At 31.6% G+C, this 16,455-nt stretch overlaps 2 protein-coding genes and 1 non-coding gene across 3 annotated transcripts; 2 read left to right on the forward strand and 1 right to left on the reverse strand.

Moving 5' to 3' along the window:
* On the forward strand, positions 1-4,798 carry LOC124839072 (protein PSK SIMULATOR 2-like). The gene is made up of 13 exons (XM_088107387.1): positions 1-280; positions 360-654; positions 977-1,290; positions 1,385-1,477; positions 1,596-1,686; positions 1,923-2,016; positions 2,207-2,304; positions 2,457-2,526; positions 3,248-3,345; positions 3,425-3,541; positions 3,691-3,767; positions 3,914-3,958; positions 4,057-4,798. Exons 2-13 carry the CDS (start codon positions 427-429, stop codon positions 4,547-4,549), a joined length of 1,818 nt encoding a protein of 605 aa, XP_087963513.1. The 5' UTR covers positions 1-280; positions 360-426; the 3' UTR covers positions 4,550-4,798.
* Positions 4,799-9,928: 5,130 nt separating this feature from the next.
* On the forward strand, positions 9,929-13,042 carry LOC124839079 (Pathogenesis-related thaumatin superfamily protein). Its single transcript, XM_047314822.2, has 3 exons — positions 9,929-10,088; positions 10,163-10,868; positions 12,315-13,042. The coding sequence occupies exons 1-3, from the start codon at positions 10,031-10,033 to the stop codon at positions 12,529-12,531; spliced, it is 981 nt and encodes a 326-aa protein (XP_047170778.1). The 5' UTR covers positions 9,929-10,030; the 3' UTR covers positions 12,532-13,042.
* Positions 13,043-16,085: 3,043 nt separating this feature from the next.
* Positions 16,086-16,169, reverse strand: TRNAL-CAA (transfer RNA leucine (anticodon CAA)). Its single transcript has one exon. It is a non-coding gene; the product is annotated as a tRNA-Leu (tRNA).
* Positions 16,170-16,455: the final 286 nt, after the last annotated feature.

A 16,455-nucleotide genomic window follows, 5' to 3' on the forward strand; every position in this document is an offset into this window, starting at 1 on the left:
TTTTCCCCAGAGTCAAACACTTCATTCCATTTGCGCGTTTCCTCTTTTCATTAATTGCTTACTTTTACTATTTTATTTATGATTCATTCAAATATTTCAACCATATGAATAAATGAATGAATGACACCAACAAGAACGTAATGTCTTCATTCATCTCTATCTTTCCAGGTTTTAGTCAAACTCCAGCGTCGTAAATTCGCGGCCACTTTCCCCTTTTTACACCTTCTCGCCATTCCCAATCCCAATCTTCTTCTCCATTCTCAGCACTCTCTGTAAATAGGTACGCTCCCCTTCTAAAGCTACCAATCCAACAATCCTCCTTTCTTCAACTTCAGTTACGCTCTTTATTTTTCGCGCAGGCGTTAGGTTTTCATTTCCTCTGTTCTGTTTCATTTTTTTTCTTGGTCGTTGTCGAGGACAGCAATAATGGGAGCGGTTTGTTCGGCTGGCATGGTGGAGAGAAATGCTGAACTTGGAGGGAAGAGTTTCGGGTTTTCTGGTAACCTTAAGAAGGAAAATAGCTTTGTGAATCGTGGAGATGCTACTTCAGATTCCAGGTCTGATAGTGGTCAAGGTAGAAAGCAAAAGAGGCACGACTCTGGGTTTTCCTTTGAACTTGGGTTATCGACTCCTACGTCAACTGGAGGAAAGCAGGTCTGGTTTTGCTCCGCTTGCATCTTTTTTCTATGTTCTTATTGAGAAGGTTTGAAAATATGCGTATCCTTAGGGCTGTTTCTGTGGAAATTCATTGGTTGGAATGGGGGCTTTCGTGTTATTCTAGAATTGGATGTTGATGGGTGTTACATTAGTGCCTGCAATTTCTGAATGGCCGCCAGTTGTGAATAGTTTAATATATTAGTGGTACGCCTCTGTAGTTTGTGTGTGAAATAGAGTTTCGGGATGCATCTCATGGTATGTTAGGGATCTTCTAAATTGGAATCTTAATGGTTCATGATTGACGTCATTTTTTTGATAGGTGAGCCAAAGGGGTTCTTTCCTGGGAAAAGCTGGCGAGAGGGCTGTGGGAGTTTTGGACACAATTGGAAGTGGCATGCCAAAGTTAAATACTAATAGTGGGTTTGTCTCTGGCGTGACTTCCAGAGGGAAAAAAATATCAATACTAGCATTTGAAGTAGCTAATACAATAACCAAAGGAGCAATTTTGTTTCAATCACTTTCTGAAGAAAATATCCAGATTCTTAAAAAGGATGTTTTACAATCGGAGGGGGTTCAACTCTTAGTCTCGACTGACATGAAGGAGTTAATAACTCTTGCTGAGGCTGACAAAAGGTTCTAGCTTGTTCAAATAATAGAATTTTTGTTTCTCATTGCTGGGAATTTTCTTTATGTTCTTTGTTTATGATTTTTCTGGGGAAACTTGTAGGGGAGAACTCAATGTCTTCTCACGGGAAGTAGCTAGATTTGGAAATATGTGTAAAGATCCGCAGTGGCACAACCTACACAGATATTTTTCACGGTGAGTTTCCATGTACATTGTTATTGACAATGTTAAGCTAAAAATGTCATGATTGAATTCCTAGCTGATTACAATCACACAAATTTCACTTTCAAACCTTTGACTAAAAAATTATCAGACTAGACTTAGAAGTTCTGGATGACAAACAATATCAGGCAGAGGCAGAAAAGACAATGCAGGAGTTTACCACTCTAGTTCGGAATACCGCTGTAAGCTCATTGTCATTTTAAATAAAGCTCTGCATATTTTTTAATTTTCTCAGTGAATTGATAACTGAGTAAAGCTGTTGTCATCATTTTGGTTTCTTGGTGTTTGTTTATATTGGTTCACACTATTTGTTTCCTAATTCTGATGTGCTTTCTAAGCTGTTTATTGGTTATAGTTTGAGTTTCAATTGAATTATTTTAGCAGTTTCTTCCTTACGGATTTTCTCCTTGTTGTGTAGGAATTATACCATGAATTGAATGCTTATGAGCGTTTTGAACAAGATTATCTGCAAAAGATTAAGGAAATGGAGTCCTTAAATCTTCCTCTAAAAGGTTAGAAATTTCATAATATAGTTTTCCTCATATCTTTCCAAATAAATAAATAATATTTCTAGAGGACTTAGTTTCGGATGACCAGTTTGGATTTTCAGTTTGACGTAAGTACTATCTGCAGCACGCTTCAAAATGTAATTCTGCTGAAGTTAACCTATCATTGACAGCTACATTCTCTTTAAAATCGCAGGGGAGAGTATCACAATGTTTCAAAGTGAGCTAAAGCACCAAAGAAAGCTTGTGAGGAGCTTGAAGAAGAAGTCTCTTTGGTCCAGAACTTTGGAAGAGGTATGTTTCCACTCAACGAACTGTTCCTAATTTGCATTTACTATTGTTGAATTTCGTATTTCCACATGTTTACTTCTTTGAAGTGAATGTTTTATAGCCGCGGATTCATAACAACGGACTTATTTTGTTGGAACTCAATTTGATTATTGCAGATAGTTGAGAAGCTCGTTGATATTGTTACCTATATAAATCAAGCAATTTATGAGCTCCTGGGAAACCATGGTATGGGATTGTATCTCTTAAGGATAAAAACCAATGCTGTACCAAATGTAGCTAGAAAATATGCCTCCCTATTTTGCACTAGGAGCCTAGGAATTAACTAAGGGTTTGAAATCTGAACTTTCATTTAATCCTGTTATCGAGAAAAAAAAAATCAAATGGAAGGCGTTCTAATTCTTGACATGATTATTTTTAGACTAAGCAGATCGTAGATGAAATTTTCCAATGTTTTCTATGCTCTTGTTTTTTATTCAGATGTAACTGGAAATAACCAGCGGCTTTTTTCTTTGTGGTTGAGCTACTTGAAATTAAAGACAATTTATTTTTTGATAGGCCAAGATTAAATGCATATTTGCATTAGAAAGAAAAAACTCTTGAAATGAAACACTTCATACAGTCTAGGGTATATTCTTGTTGCTGAGTATCAATATGGAATCATGTTATGCATCCCTTACAGCAAACGTCATGTGACTCTAATAAACTAATGACATTACAATTGTTCTCCTCCTAAATCATCTGTTCCGCTTGGATTGACTTTTTGAGAAAAAGCACTTGGGAGAACTACAATACAATCAAGTGAATTTCTTCATCAATTTTAATATTTGTGTTTCAGTCATGTATTGACTTGTGGAATCTACCTTTTTTTGTGTTTTCTATTGTGTAGATTTATATCTTGTTGCCTGGTCATAATAATAAGAAACGTGAAATCGTGGATTCGTGGCAGGTACAATCACAACCAATTACTGTAAGGGTCATGAAAGACTAGGAGAAGCTGGTCTTGCTCTGCACTATGCTAACATCATCAATCAAATAAATATGATTGTAAGTATCATGCTGAACAAGATTGTAATGACCGTACAAATAGAAATATTTTTGATAAAATAACAATTGTTTATACCAGGCATCTCGTCCGACAGCACTTCCTCCAAACATGAGAGACACATTGTATCATGGTTTGCCCAACAATATTAAGACTGCTCTTCCATCCCAGTTGCAAACAGTTGCTGACATGAAAGAGGTATACTCTCCCTACGCCGAATATCCATGACCTTCCATTTTCTAGTCTATTTTATGGTGCCATTTTCTTCTCGCGAGTAATCACATTGACTTGATGGGAACAGTTTTATTTTGTTTTGGATTATGTTAATTGACATGAATTTTCTGTAGCTCTCCATCACTCAGATGAAAGCAGAAATGGAGAAGATTCTTCAGTGGCTTGTGCCGGCTGCCACAAATACTGTCAAGTAAGATGTGTAATATATTTGTTGGGATTGGCTTATACTTCCATTTTTCTCTTCTTCGTGTTGGTCTTATTTCCTTTTGTGAAAATAGGATAAAAACTCCCGGCAATTGTTTATGTATTTATTTTATCTATTGATATTCATGACAGAGCACATCAAGGTTTCGGATGGGTTGGTGAATGGGCAAACACAAGGTTTGTTGTAAACTTGGATATCTTAATATTTGTTGGAAATTACTGTCGTGTTTACATATGCAGTTAAAAGAAAAGTTCACAACACTCTGATATTGCAGTAATGACTTCGATGATAACACCTCCAGAGAAAGTAACCTGATTCGTCTGCAGACGCTTTATTATGCCGACAAGAGGAAGATAGATGTTTACATAATTGAATTGTTGGCATGGCTTCACCACTTGATTAGCTTTGTAAAATCTAAACAAAACACCTTGAGATCCATGCCTACGCGGTCTCCTCCCAAGGTACTTGAACTTCATTCCAAGATGCGACAATTTTTAATTCTTTCCGTGGACAGTGGAAACAAGCCATTAGGAACTCAAATTTCTCAAGAGGATAGGAAATTATTGGAGGAGGTAATTGCTAGGAGAAACAACTCAGGACTCAGCAAAAGCGAGGATCTTGGTTTGGCCAAGAAAAGACAAGTGAAGGATTTACATGGGACCAAAAGTGCTGGGAGTTCACCTGCCAAGGAAATCTTCGGTACAAGAGTTGTCATAAACCACCAAAACTATAACGTTTTGGATATTATGGATGGGTTGAGTCACTGATCACTCTATTTTTCTGCTGAAATTCTTGCTTATAGATAATACTCATCATTCATTTTTATATAGTTCTAGTTATGTACATATCTATATAAACAACTAACACCAGATCTTTATTTTTTACTCATTAATTTTGTACAGCGGGTGAGGGAAGTAGTTGAGTTCCTTCTACTGTTCAATTTATTATTTTTGTTCGAATACACCGCTTTCAAAGTTCGTTGGAAAATAATTGAATTCCTTTAAGACTTTTTTGTCTGTAAATGTGTCACTTGCTGCAGTTTCACTGTTTGGTGCTTATAGAATATTTATAGAATCTTATCTGTGACAAAAAAGTATTAAAATGCAGCCTTAATAAATGAACACAAATATTTCACATTATTTTGGATTTGCACAAGAATCAGATTGGTAAAAGGGAAATTGTCCTAACCACTTGCTGGTAGAAGATGAGAACCACCACCCACTCATATCCTCTACACCGCCTGATGGATCATCAATCAAATCGTATGGAAATCGAATCAGTTTTCTCTAACAATTTCGCATGTGTGGGACATAACATAAGTTGTACGCAATTACGAAAGTTAAGATTCACTTGCTTCAGTTGCTTGGTCACACATCTCAATCTAACACCTATTATCTTTACAAAAGTTATTTTTTATTTAAAAACTAAGAGAAGGGAATTTTAATTTTTTAAAATCAAAATATTATCTTGAAAAATATATATTTTAAAAAATTAAAGTTTAGAGAACTACTTATATTGAAGAATAATATTTTAGAAAAATAAATTCATTATTAATATAATAATTTAGAAAAATAATTATATTAAGAACAAATTATTTTAAAAATATTATAACTTAAAAGATAATTATTTAGAAAATTAATCGTTTTAAAAACTAATTAATTCAAAATTTTAAAATGTGAAAATTTAATCTGTTAGAAAATGAACTATTTAGAGTGGTGATTATTTAGTTTTGTATTAAATTAAAAAATGTAATATTAAGTAAATGTAAATGTTAAAATGTAAAAAAAATCTATATTAAGAATTATTCTAAACTAATTTTCAATTTTTTATTTATACAATTTAATATTTATTAAATAACTATGATGATGATAATAATACGAATAAAAAATAGTAAGTAGAAATTTAAAAAAAATTTTGTTTATAAACTATTGATTTATTTACGAGGCTTAAGTCTCCAAAACTTCAATATCACACAATATCAAAATTATCAATTTTATGACTTAATGACAAGTGCACCAAATTGATTGTAAGAGAGTTTTCTACATAAATTTAACAAAATTGATGATTTGTTGTTTTAAATTTTTGTGTGAAAATACTGATACTAATATATATTATATAGTCTGAGTGGATGAAGTTTATAATTGAATTATCTTTTAATTTATATTAATTTTTTTTTGTAAAATAAATAAATAAATTGTAATTAAGTTAAAAATGATTTATTAATAAAATAAATTGTCTTTAACTTGAATCAAATTAAGGGTTTTTCAATAAAAAAATATATTTAACTTATTTTTTTGCTGAAGATACGATAATAGTTCTTGTATATAAAATTCGTATCAAGTAAACGTTTATTTAAATATTATATGATAATGGACTTCGGAAGACTTTCTATTCATGACATTGAGAAACCCATTTTAGCGACAAAACGGGCCAACCGATTTGGGCCCATGAGCTTCTCCCATGCATTTTGCATTTATTTTTGAACCGATAAGAAATTTCCTTACAAAGAACTCTAAATTAAGAAAATAAAATTGTATAAAAAATTTTGGAAATAAAGTTACGAATAAATAAAAACACTAAAATTACATAGTTTGTAAAAGTTAGGATAAAAACTACATTGAAATTTAATTATAATTATATAAGAGTGCAAATTATTTTACATTATCATTGTTAGGGGTAACAAGTAGCGGAAGACGTAGGAATGAAATAGAAAACGAGTCTCCATGAAAATTAAATTTCAAAAATCATTTGCAAGTTGGGTAATCCACGATATTAAATTGTATGGCATTTTTCAATTAAATTAAGAAAAATGATTTACTAATAATGGTGGAAGATTTGTTTATCGATTTGGGCCTTAGCATGAGGCATGCTTGCAGGACTGGCTGATAATGTTTATAGAAGATATAAGAAAGTGATGAGTTTGTCACCACTGCACACTACAAAAGCTTGCTGGTAGGAAATCTCAATCTTGCTATAAATTATTATTAGTATAAATACCAACTTCAAATTCATGCATCATCTTCATGTCATCCACAGCGTTGGAAGCATGCGAGACAACGGGAGTTGCTTAAACATTCTTATCACTTCGATCAATTCATGGTATTTTACGAACATAACGTGTCCATTCCATTTGGATTATGTGAATAAGCACAAGAAAAGCGTGAGAATTTGTGACGAAAGCTTCGGCTAATTCTTATTTTCATGTCACTCTCGTATTCTGTTTTCAGCTCATTCCGATACTAGCCCTTCCAAGTCCTCTATTTTCAAGCATACATCAATAATTACAGATAAATGATACGGTAGATCTTCTTTGATATTGATGTTGATTAGATATAAGATGAGTTTATAATATAAGAAAATGTAAATATTATTTTATAAGTTGATTTTATACAGTTTAGTTAAGTTTAAAATTTACTTTTTTAACTAATTTTTTTAATCTTATTTTAGAGTTTAATAATAATTTAATAATAATAGTTTATGCTGGAAAACAAATACGTATTAACAAAAATCAGAAAATTGAAGGGCACGAAAGCTGCTATTTTGATGTAAATGAAACTTAATCAGTATCATTAACAGTGTTCCTTGAAAGTTAACAATGTTACAAATAGAGAAATAATAAATTAATCCAGGTTAGGGATATTTGAATTGATTTGATATAAATGAGTAATATTTTATTTTTTAAATTAACTATGTAGGTAGATATGAGTAGTTATATATACTCATTCATTTTTTCAAGTCCATATATGTTCTCATATCTATTTTAAATTATTAAAAAAATTATTTTAACTTTTTTTAAACTTAATTTTGTAACTTAGGATTAAGATACACATTTTATCAATTTTGCTCTTTATAGTTAATGTTGAGAATTCAAGTGTGAGATTGCTCTCTTAATAAATTTATAAAAGGCTTTCAATATAAAGAAACCTTATATCTATGATTATTCACCTCTAAGTATTATCAGAGTAAATAATTTGTTTTAGCGACTTTCAGACAAATAGAATTTAGGTTAAAAATTTTATATATGAGGACTTTTCATATAAGAAGTCTTCATAACAAAGATTTGAGATAAGAGTGTTTCTTGTTATGATAAAACATGAGTATAAAAGGTTATTATTGAGGTACAGTGGAAAATGTTTCTACTTAAGAAGAAATGTACCAATATAAAAGTAACTCATTCTTGAAAGATGTAATAAGAGCCAAAAGGTGAGTTGGAAATATAAATACGAATATAAATCCCACATTAAATAAAAATTAAAAAATATAAAATATAAGACTCATAAACGCATAGTCTTTTTTTTTTTTAATTTGAAATGATGTTAATATCTTGTTTTAATTAGATAGAAGCTTTATTGGTAACGTCTCTTCCAACTAAATCTTCTCAAAAAGATCCATTTTTTTTATTCAAATGTTATGTTATTGAAACTCCTATTTAATATTATATTATTAATTTTTTTTATTAATATTTTATATTTGAATATTTTTACATATAATAATTATAATATTATGTTTTATTTGCTATGATTTTTATTTTTATTTATAAAAAATCATTTAATTAATATTTAAAATAATAAAAGTTTGCGTAAAAGAATATATATATATATATATATTCCAATAAAGTGATTTTTACAAGTTATAGAATAACTAAAATAAGGTAGTACGTGTTGGTTCGCACAACTCATGAAATAGAAGCATGTAAAATGTCCAGTGAGATTCTTAAAGGTAGGCATTACTTGACAATATGAGGCCATTTTTGTCTTATTGGCTAATATATTTTATATTTATTTTTTATGGTGATGATGTAATTTTATTATTAAAGGTACATTACTTTACATGATCAAGTAAAGAACTTTTAGAAAAAAAAAAAGAGAGAAAGAGAACGAGGGAGATAAAGTGCTCTGTGACGAAATATATTTTGTTTATGTACCTCTTCTTCTTTTTTTCGTTCTTAAATAGATTTAAGAATGATTAAATGAATTTGAAAAGATTTAAAAATATATATTTTATTATTTATTTGAATAGAGTGAGAGTGAATTCATAAATAAAGCTAGGATTTTAATTCCATCCATATACTTTGTTTTTGTCTTAGCTCGTTTTTTATTCGATATTTCAATATTATATAAAATAATAGTTCTATACCAAATTATTGTTTTAAAAAAAACTTATATACCAAGCAAAATATAACTTACTCTAAACCCACTGGGCAAACACATGAATCTACAACCCAATTTTTGTTAGTCCTGAAGAAACAAGTGTATTTTGGATTTTGAATTTTTGGTAGTTTGAATTGAATGAGATGAATTTATTACAGGAGGTATAGTTGATATACTGTTAATACTTTCATTCACAATATTAAAATTTTAAAAATAAACTTCCTGTTTCTAAGATCAGCACGGTTGGTATATATTTCGTATTGTTAGAATTGACCGTTCGCATGTTTCTTGTGGGAACACTTTAAAATGAATTTACAACGTTATTCTGATATTTGTTCTGTCCATCACCGTTTCAATATTTCATTGTTTTCTTCTCATGACAGTCAACTAGTATTAAGCTGGGCGCGTGGTAAATATTTTTTTTTTTGTTAAACAACACTATAATATTTTTTTCATACAGTTATCTAATAATAATAGACTTATATAGATATACATTTATTGACTTTCACCATAATTATGTCGAAATTAAACGAATAAAAACTCTTTATTAATTGGTAATATAGATTTATACTCAATTTTCTAGTCAACCATAATTGAAATGTGTGTTTGGTACACACGTCTTCCGAAACAAAAACGGAACTTAGAAATAACACCACAACTTACGTGAAAATTCACGTAAAAAAAGTGTATGTAAACATGCTAACTTTGTTCTAAAACTGAACTGAAAATTCACGCGTTTTTGTAACGTTATTTTAGGGGGCAGATGTTCTTAATGTAATTAAAAGGAAAATGCATGTTCCAAAACGTTTTTACCCACCATGTTTACCTGTACAACGTTATGGGTCCCCTGAAAGAAAATCATTTGTTTGGAGGGAATGATAGACATTTTCTGTAGTTTTTTGTCTTTTAATAATCAGAATTCGTTTTGATAATTTTACGAAATAAATTCTATAAACATAGTCATATTCCCCTATAAATATCCCTATCCTCGTCCGCTCCGAATTTCATTTCAGAAACACCGGAGTAGAAGCATTTTCGTAACTTTTACATTTTATTATTTCGTTCTTTAATTTTTAGCGAAGATTCAATTCTTTTAACATGGAACAGCTCAAACTATCACTTCAATTTTTACTAACACTTCATCTATTAGCATCAGGTAAATAACTCACCAACAAATTCACAAGTAAATAGATGACGGAAACTATGAAATTAAAACAAATTTTGTTGCAGGTGCAGTATCAACAACAACGTTCACCGTCGTTAACAAATGCGACTACTCGGTGTGGCCAGGCATTCTCTCAAACGCAGGAATCGCGCCGCTTCCAACAACCGGTTTCCTTCTCCAAACCGGTGAGTCCAAAACCGTAACCGCTCCAACCTCTTGGGGTGGCCGTTTATGGGGCCGCACTCTCTGCACGCAAGACTCCGCCGGAAAATTCTTCTGCCTCACAGGCGACTGTAGCTCCGGCACAATCGAATGTGCGGGCAAAGGCGCCTTGCCGCCCGCGACCTTGGCCGAGTTCACTCTCGACGGCGACGGAGGCCTCGATTTCTTCGACGTGAGCCTCGTGGACGGTTACAACGTGCCGATGCTGGTGGCTCCCCGGGGTGGCTCCGGCGATAACTGCACAAGCACGGGGTGCGTTGGGGACCTCAACGGCGCGTGCCCTTCGGAGCTTAGGGTTACAAGCGTGGATGGTAAACAGAGCGTGGCGTGTAGGAGCGCGTGCGAGGCGTTCGGGTCGCCGCAGTATTGCTGCAAAGGCGCGTATGGGTCTCCCAACACTTGCAAGCCTACGGCATATTCGCGGATTTTCAAGAACGCTTGCCCACGCGCCTACAGCTACGCGTATGATGACAGGACCAGCACTTTTACATGTGGACACTCTGCGGATTACACCATCACCTTCTGCCCTTCCCCTAAAGATAACCCCAGGTAATTTTAGTTTTACTTTCACTTGCACTTGAACAGTTAAAAGGGTAATTGCGTCTTTCACATAAATATGAACGTTGGGTTGGGTGGTAACTGGGATTGTGTTTCGCCCATTTTCTGCTGTGTTTTTTATATTTTCATTTTGCGCTACAACTTTTCATTTGCATAATGACAGACTAGCGGCTTTTTGTATAGTGATGAAGAGAAGGACAACTAATAATGAACGACAAGCTATTTAAAATATATATATTAATTAATTAATAAGTCCTTTTATGTTGAATTCGAATTAAAATATATAAATAATGTGATTTAAAAATATGTTTGGGTTAACTGTGTGAAAATAAAAGAGCTAGTACAGAGTACATATAATTAGTTTAACTCAGGAAACTCTAAATTAAAAGATAATGAAATCTTACTCTTGTTGTCTACTTGAAGGTAACATTTTGTTGGAATAACACTTCGTTTGTCGGAAGTTGAAGTCGAAGTTGAGTTTTATAATTGAGTAGAAAATTAGTCTCAAACTATAACCATATTTCAGACAATCTACTCAGCACTAATTTGTTAGAGGGAATTACTAATAATAGACTTATCAAAATATTCAATTAGCATAATCAATAATTTTTTTGTTCAAACTTAAAACAGGAGAGTTTATCTCCCAAAAGAAAAATCAATGATTAACCTTTAGAGAAATTAAAATTCATTTAAGAATGTACTTTCTCCTAATCCTTTTTTCTATATTCCTTCCCTATAATTTTTTTCTCAACCTTTGATGGGTTATAAATCTTAATTCTATTAAAACAAGAGTGTTGGTTCTATTTTATAGTGTATATACCGATTAAAAATTACTTAAACAGTAAGAGCATTATTATTGGTAAAAGAGTAATTACAATCATTTTATTTTATTTTTCAAAAATATGATAAATAAAAAGGAATGGAGTGAGTAATGGATAATAGATCTTTAGATTTGATACTAAATGGTGGTACACAGATAGATGACAGGTTCTTAAATAAATCTCAGTACTGTTAGTATTTTGGTTTCATTCAATGAATATTTTGTGTTGTGGAAAAAAAGAATTCTTTTGAGATAAATGTTAACCATTATGAACTCTTCTAACTCTGTTTAATTTTTTAATGAATATCACCTGTCTTGATTTTTAATAAATAATTGTGAGGTACCTTTTAGTGTTTAAAATAATTAAACATCGAGAGGCAGGGGACAATACTTTGGTGGAAGTCGAATCTCAATGAGTTGAATTTAGCATGATATCATATAATTTAATGCACATGATGATCACTCATCTTTTGGCAAAACTCGCAAAATAAGGCAGCTTTGTCTGGTACTCAATTATTTTGGAATTACATGTTGATGAGTGTCTCGTTTTCATTTTTTATCTTCGAAACAGTGTTCACCAATTTATTTATCTCATAATCGTTATTCTGGATTTGCAGTCAGAAATCGTGGCAGGGGCAAAACCCGAAATCAGATAGCAGCAGTAGTTGTTCTTCTTCTTCTGAGTCGCCGCCAGTTAACAATGGCACAATGGTGTATATGGATGAAAGTGAATTTCCATGGTCAGTAGGTACCCGTGTGACTGTGAAGGAATCTCAAGCCATTGCTGGTTTTGTCAGTATCACCATTGCTCTTTGGCTCTTGTGCAACTTATAGTAACCACTTCCTCCTCCACCTTTTTTCTAAATATTACGCCCATCATCAACCCATGTTTCTATGCCTAGGAAAGTGGTCGGATCCTATCCATCACTTGTCTGGTTTAATATGTCCTCGTGGCCCACGTGAGTTGAGCAGGGCCCACAAGCAGCAACCATGATCACAACTCACAAGCAATCGGGTCATTTTAAATGCACCCCTCGATGGAACTCCACCACCTTCCAAGTTGTTTTTTTGTGCCAAAAAGAAGAATCCGATGTTGTAGCTATGGTTATTCCTGCTCAATGGTGAAGATAGATAAACAGGGAGTGGGGCATTTGAATGATCTTTTTCCTTGTAGTTTTCTTGTTTAGTTAAATAGGTATACTGCATAATTCTTTGCTATTTGGGCGATGCATTCATTTACTGCCATCTCTACTTTCACCATGCTACTAGCGTCACAGAATTGGTGATGTTTTTTGAAGCCTGTCACCATAACACATTCATCACTTTCAAGTACACCTTTCATTTTCGTCGTTGTTCCTCTCTCTTTCCTTATCAGATAATTTGACGTTTCATACCAAGTGTATGTTAAAGAAGTATATAAAACAAAAATAATACAAATTGTACCACGAGTTTGATTAAAATTGTCTGGCCTCAAATTATTCAAAGAAAACTAAGTGTGACGAATCTACTTTATTAAATATAATATATTGTCATATTAAAATTTATTAGGTGAAAATATTTAAAAATAAACAAATATTACTTGTAAGGCATGATCTGACCCACAATCTATTTATGGAGCAACCTTATTGAAATGTTTTGGTATTAGGTGTGTATACAAATAATCTTGAATCCATTGAGAAGAAAGTGGTGTGGTGGTGGCCATAGTTTGGTTTGGCATTCAGTGATGTAATCTAGCAAATCGTCTACAACCAAGCGTTTATCAATTTGATATCTCAAACAATTTGATTCTGTCATCGGATTTTTGGATCAGCAATTTACTCCTTGTGGTTGGTGCTTCTGCTATATCTTATCCCCTTTTTACATCTCAATTTCATAGGGGCTACCAAATGTTTTGTTTATTGTTCATAATTTACACCTACCATCAGTTGTGAGCATTGGGGGTTCACAATAAGGAAATTTAGCAACCAAGCATTGCATACTTTATATTATCCTTTATCGTTTTAGTAAACACCATTATACAAATTTGTTTCTGCCGTCTGCAGAATATACAAAAAATAAAATATAATAATAATAATATATAGGTAGACACTTTTTATATTTATTAATATAAAAAAACTAATATTTTCTCAAATCATACAAACTTCTCATTATTAGTTTGAGTATATCTTTTGAAACCGAAGTTAATTTTCTCGTTAGTTTTTTTTTTCAATGATTGTCTTGTCTTATTTATAAAAATATATATATATAGACATCTTTTATTAAATAAACACCCACCTGACAAATTTATTTTAATGACATAATCATACATGTGTCGATTAAAAAAAACTTAACAAATGGTTTCTTTTTTGTTATGGATTGTTAAAATATGAAGGCTATTTATTTATATAACTCTAATAAAAAATTTAAATAGATGGTTTGACTTTTGGCACACTCAATTAATTTAGCAGTTGAAATTGGCATATCATCCATCCAAAGGGATTATACAAATGGCCTTAATTGGGTTTTCTTGTTAAAATGGTCCATCCTATTGTTGGGGGCACTTCTCAACCACCGTGCATATAAAAGTGAGAAGAAAAAGGCTCAAATTCCAAAGTAAAATTGTTTGGGTTTTTCGATTGGAAAATTTTCTTTTAACAATTTTTCATAACTAGCATTTTAACAATTGTTTAAGTAGCAACATTTAAAATATATATTTTTAAATATTTAAAATAAATGAATACATTTTTGACACGTAGTTATTGTTAAAAAATTGTTAACTTTTAGTTGTTAAAATATCATCATCCAAATGTTCAACATTCGTAACGTAACCCACCCTATTCTTAATGATAATGCACTCGGATTTTGATTAAGGAATTAAATTAATTCAACTTAACTAAAGTTCGAAAAAAAAATATTATAATCCTTAAAAATCAACTTGAAGTTAAGATAAATTTTTAAAATTATTTTATTGTAATTCTTAACAATTACCTTTTTTTCAAAAAATTGCTAAACGTATTACCACATTTATGTCACTACTCCGAAGTTTGTTTTGACTTTTAAATTACATAATGTAAAAATCACAAATTGGAACGTTTGCTTTTATGTGAGTGTGCAAGAAGAAACATACGGAGGTCTATGGAGGTGCACAGTATCTCGTTTGGTGAAATTGGGCCAGGCCCATTTCTAGTACTTTTAATTCAGTTTCAACACGGGCCTAAATTATTGTACGGAACAGAGTAATGCTCCTTCCATCACTCCATCTTCTCCCTACATCTTCCCAATTTTTTTAAAATTCCAAATTTACCCTTTTTATTTTTACTAATTTTATTTTTTATTTTTTAAAATCCTAATCTTAATTCCCTCTAACTTTCACAATAGCAAGTCCCCACCCCCAGTATCACTTCCTCTCTCTCTTAATTTCCACTTCCATTAACACAACATTTTTCATTTCCTTTCAAATTCCGTGAGATTCACCGAACACTCAATGATAAACTGAACTAACTATTTTTTCTTTTATTCACTTTTTATTTCGTACTCAACAAACATACTTCTCTTTAATTGCACCATTGTAAGCACGGATGTAATTTTAAGTATAGATTTTCAAGTTTGATTATTTAAAGACAATGAATTGAGGAATAAATTTTTAGCATATTATATTATGGAATCATGACACTTCAAAACTCATCAGAAGTTATAAATGTTTTCAATTTATATCATGCAAAATTTGATTTTTCTATCCAATTTTTGTGTTAATGGAAGTGAAAATTAAGAGAAAGAGAGAAAGTGATAGCAGGGGGTGGAAGTTTGCTGCTGAGAGTGAGAGGAAAAGTGAGAGTGAGAGGGGATTGAGATTACGATTTTAAAAAATAAAAAATAAAATTGATAAAAATAGAAAGTAAAAAGGATAAATATAGAATTTAGAAAAAATTGAGAAAATATATAGAGAAGATTGGGTGGTGGAGGGAGTATCTCTACGGAACAACGGTGGAAACATCGCCTTACAAATAAATGGGCCTAATTTCAAATGGTTGAATCCTACTCATACCTACAAAAGGAAAAAGTAAATGTAACTGCACTAACAGGAATTGGGTTTTGGACATCAGCGAAAAAAAGCTTGGTTTTATGTAAATTACAAAAATCAGCTTCAAAAACTATGATTTTAGATCAATTCACGCATTTTTTTTATTTTGTAATGAAAAAATATTATAAATTCAAAGATGATTTATAGTAAAAAAAATTAAATAAACGTTGAACTAATAAAAGCATAAAGTTCAGAAAAATAAAAAATAGAAGTTATAGAACACTAAAAAATTTAAATAAATGTTGAATTTATAAAAGCATAAAGTTCAGAAAATAAAACAAAACATAGAACTTATAGAAATAAAAAAAAAAAGCAAAAAATCAATTTTTGTCAGAAGTGGGATTTGAACCCACGCCCTCGTTAGAGGACCAGAACTTGAGTCTGGCGCCTTAGACCACTCGGCCATCCTGACTTACTTGTTGAACTTCGTTTCCACTCTGATATGATTAAATATGTCTCAATATTTTATTCATTGTATTTTAAAAACCATTCTGCCTCTTATTTCTTTTATTTGGTATATAATAGATATTTTAAATATGTTAAGAGTGAGTATTGTTTGAAAATAATTTTATATCACGTCCAGAATCTTTTATGAAAAAAAAAACTATTGGTTCAACCTTGTAGGATATAAAAGGAAGAAAAAGATAATTGATGTGTTTAATTATATAATCCGATGAAAAAATATAAGAAAAAGAAAA

Source organism: Vigna umbellata, chromosome 2 (genome assembly GCF_029865625.1).
Source record: "Vigna umbellata cultivar VRB3 chromosome 2, Vumbellata_1.0, whole genome shotgun sequence".
Classification (NCBI taxonomy): Eukaryota; Viridiplantae; Streptophyta; class Magnoliopsida; order Fabales; family Fabaceae; genus Vigna; species Vigna umbellata.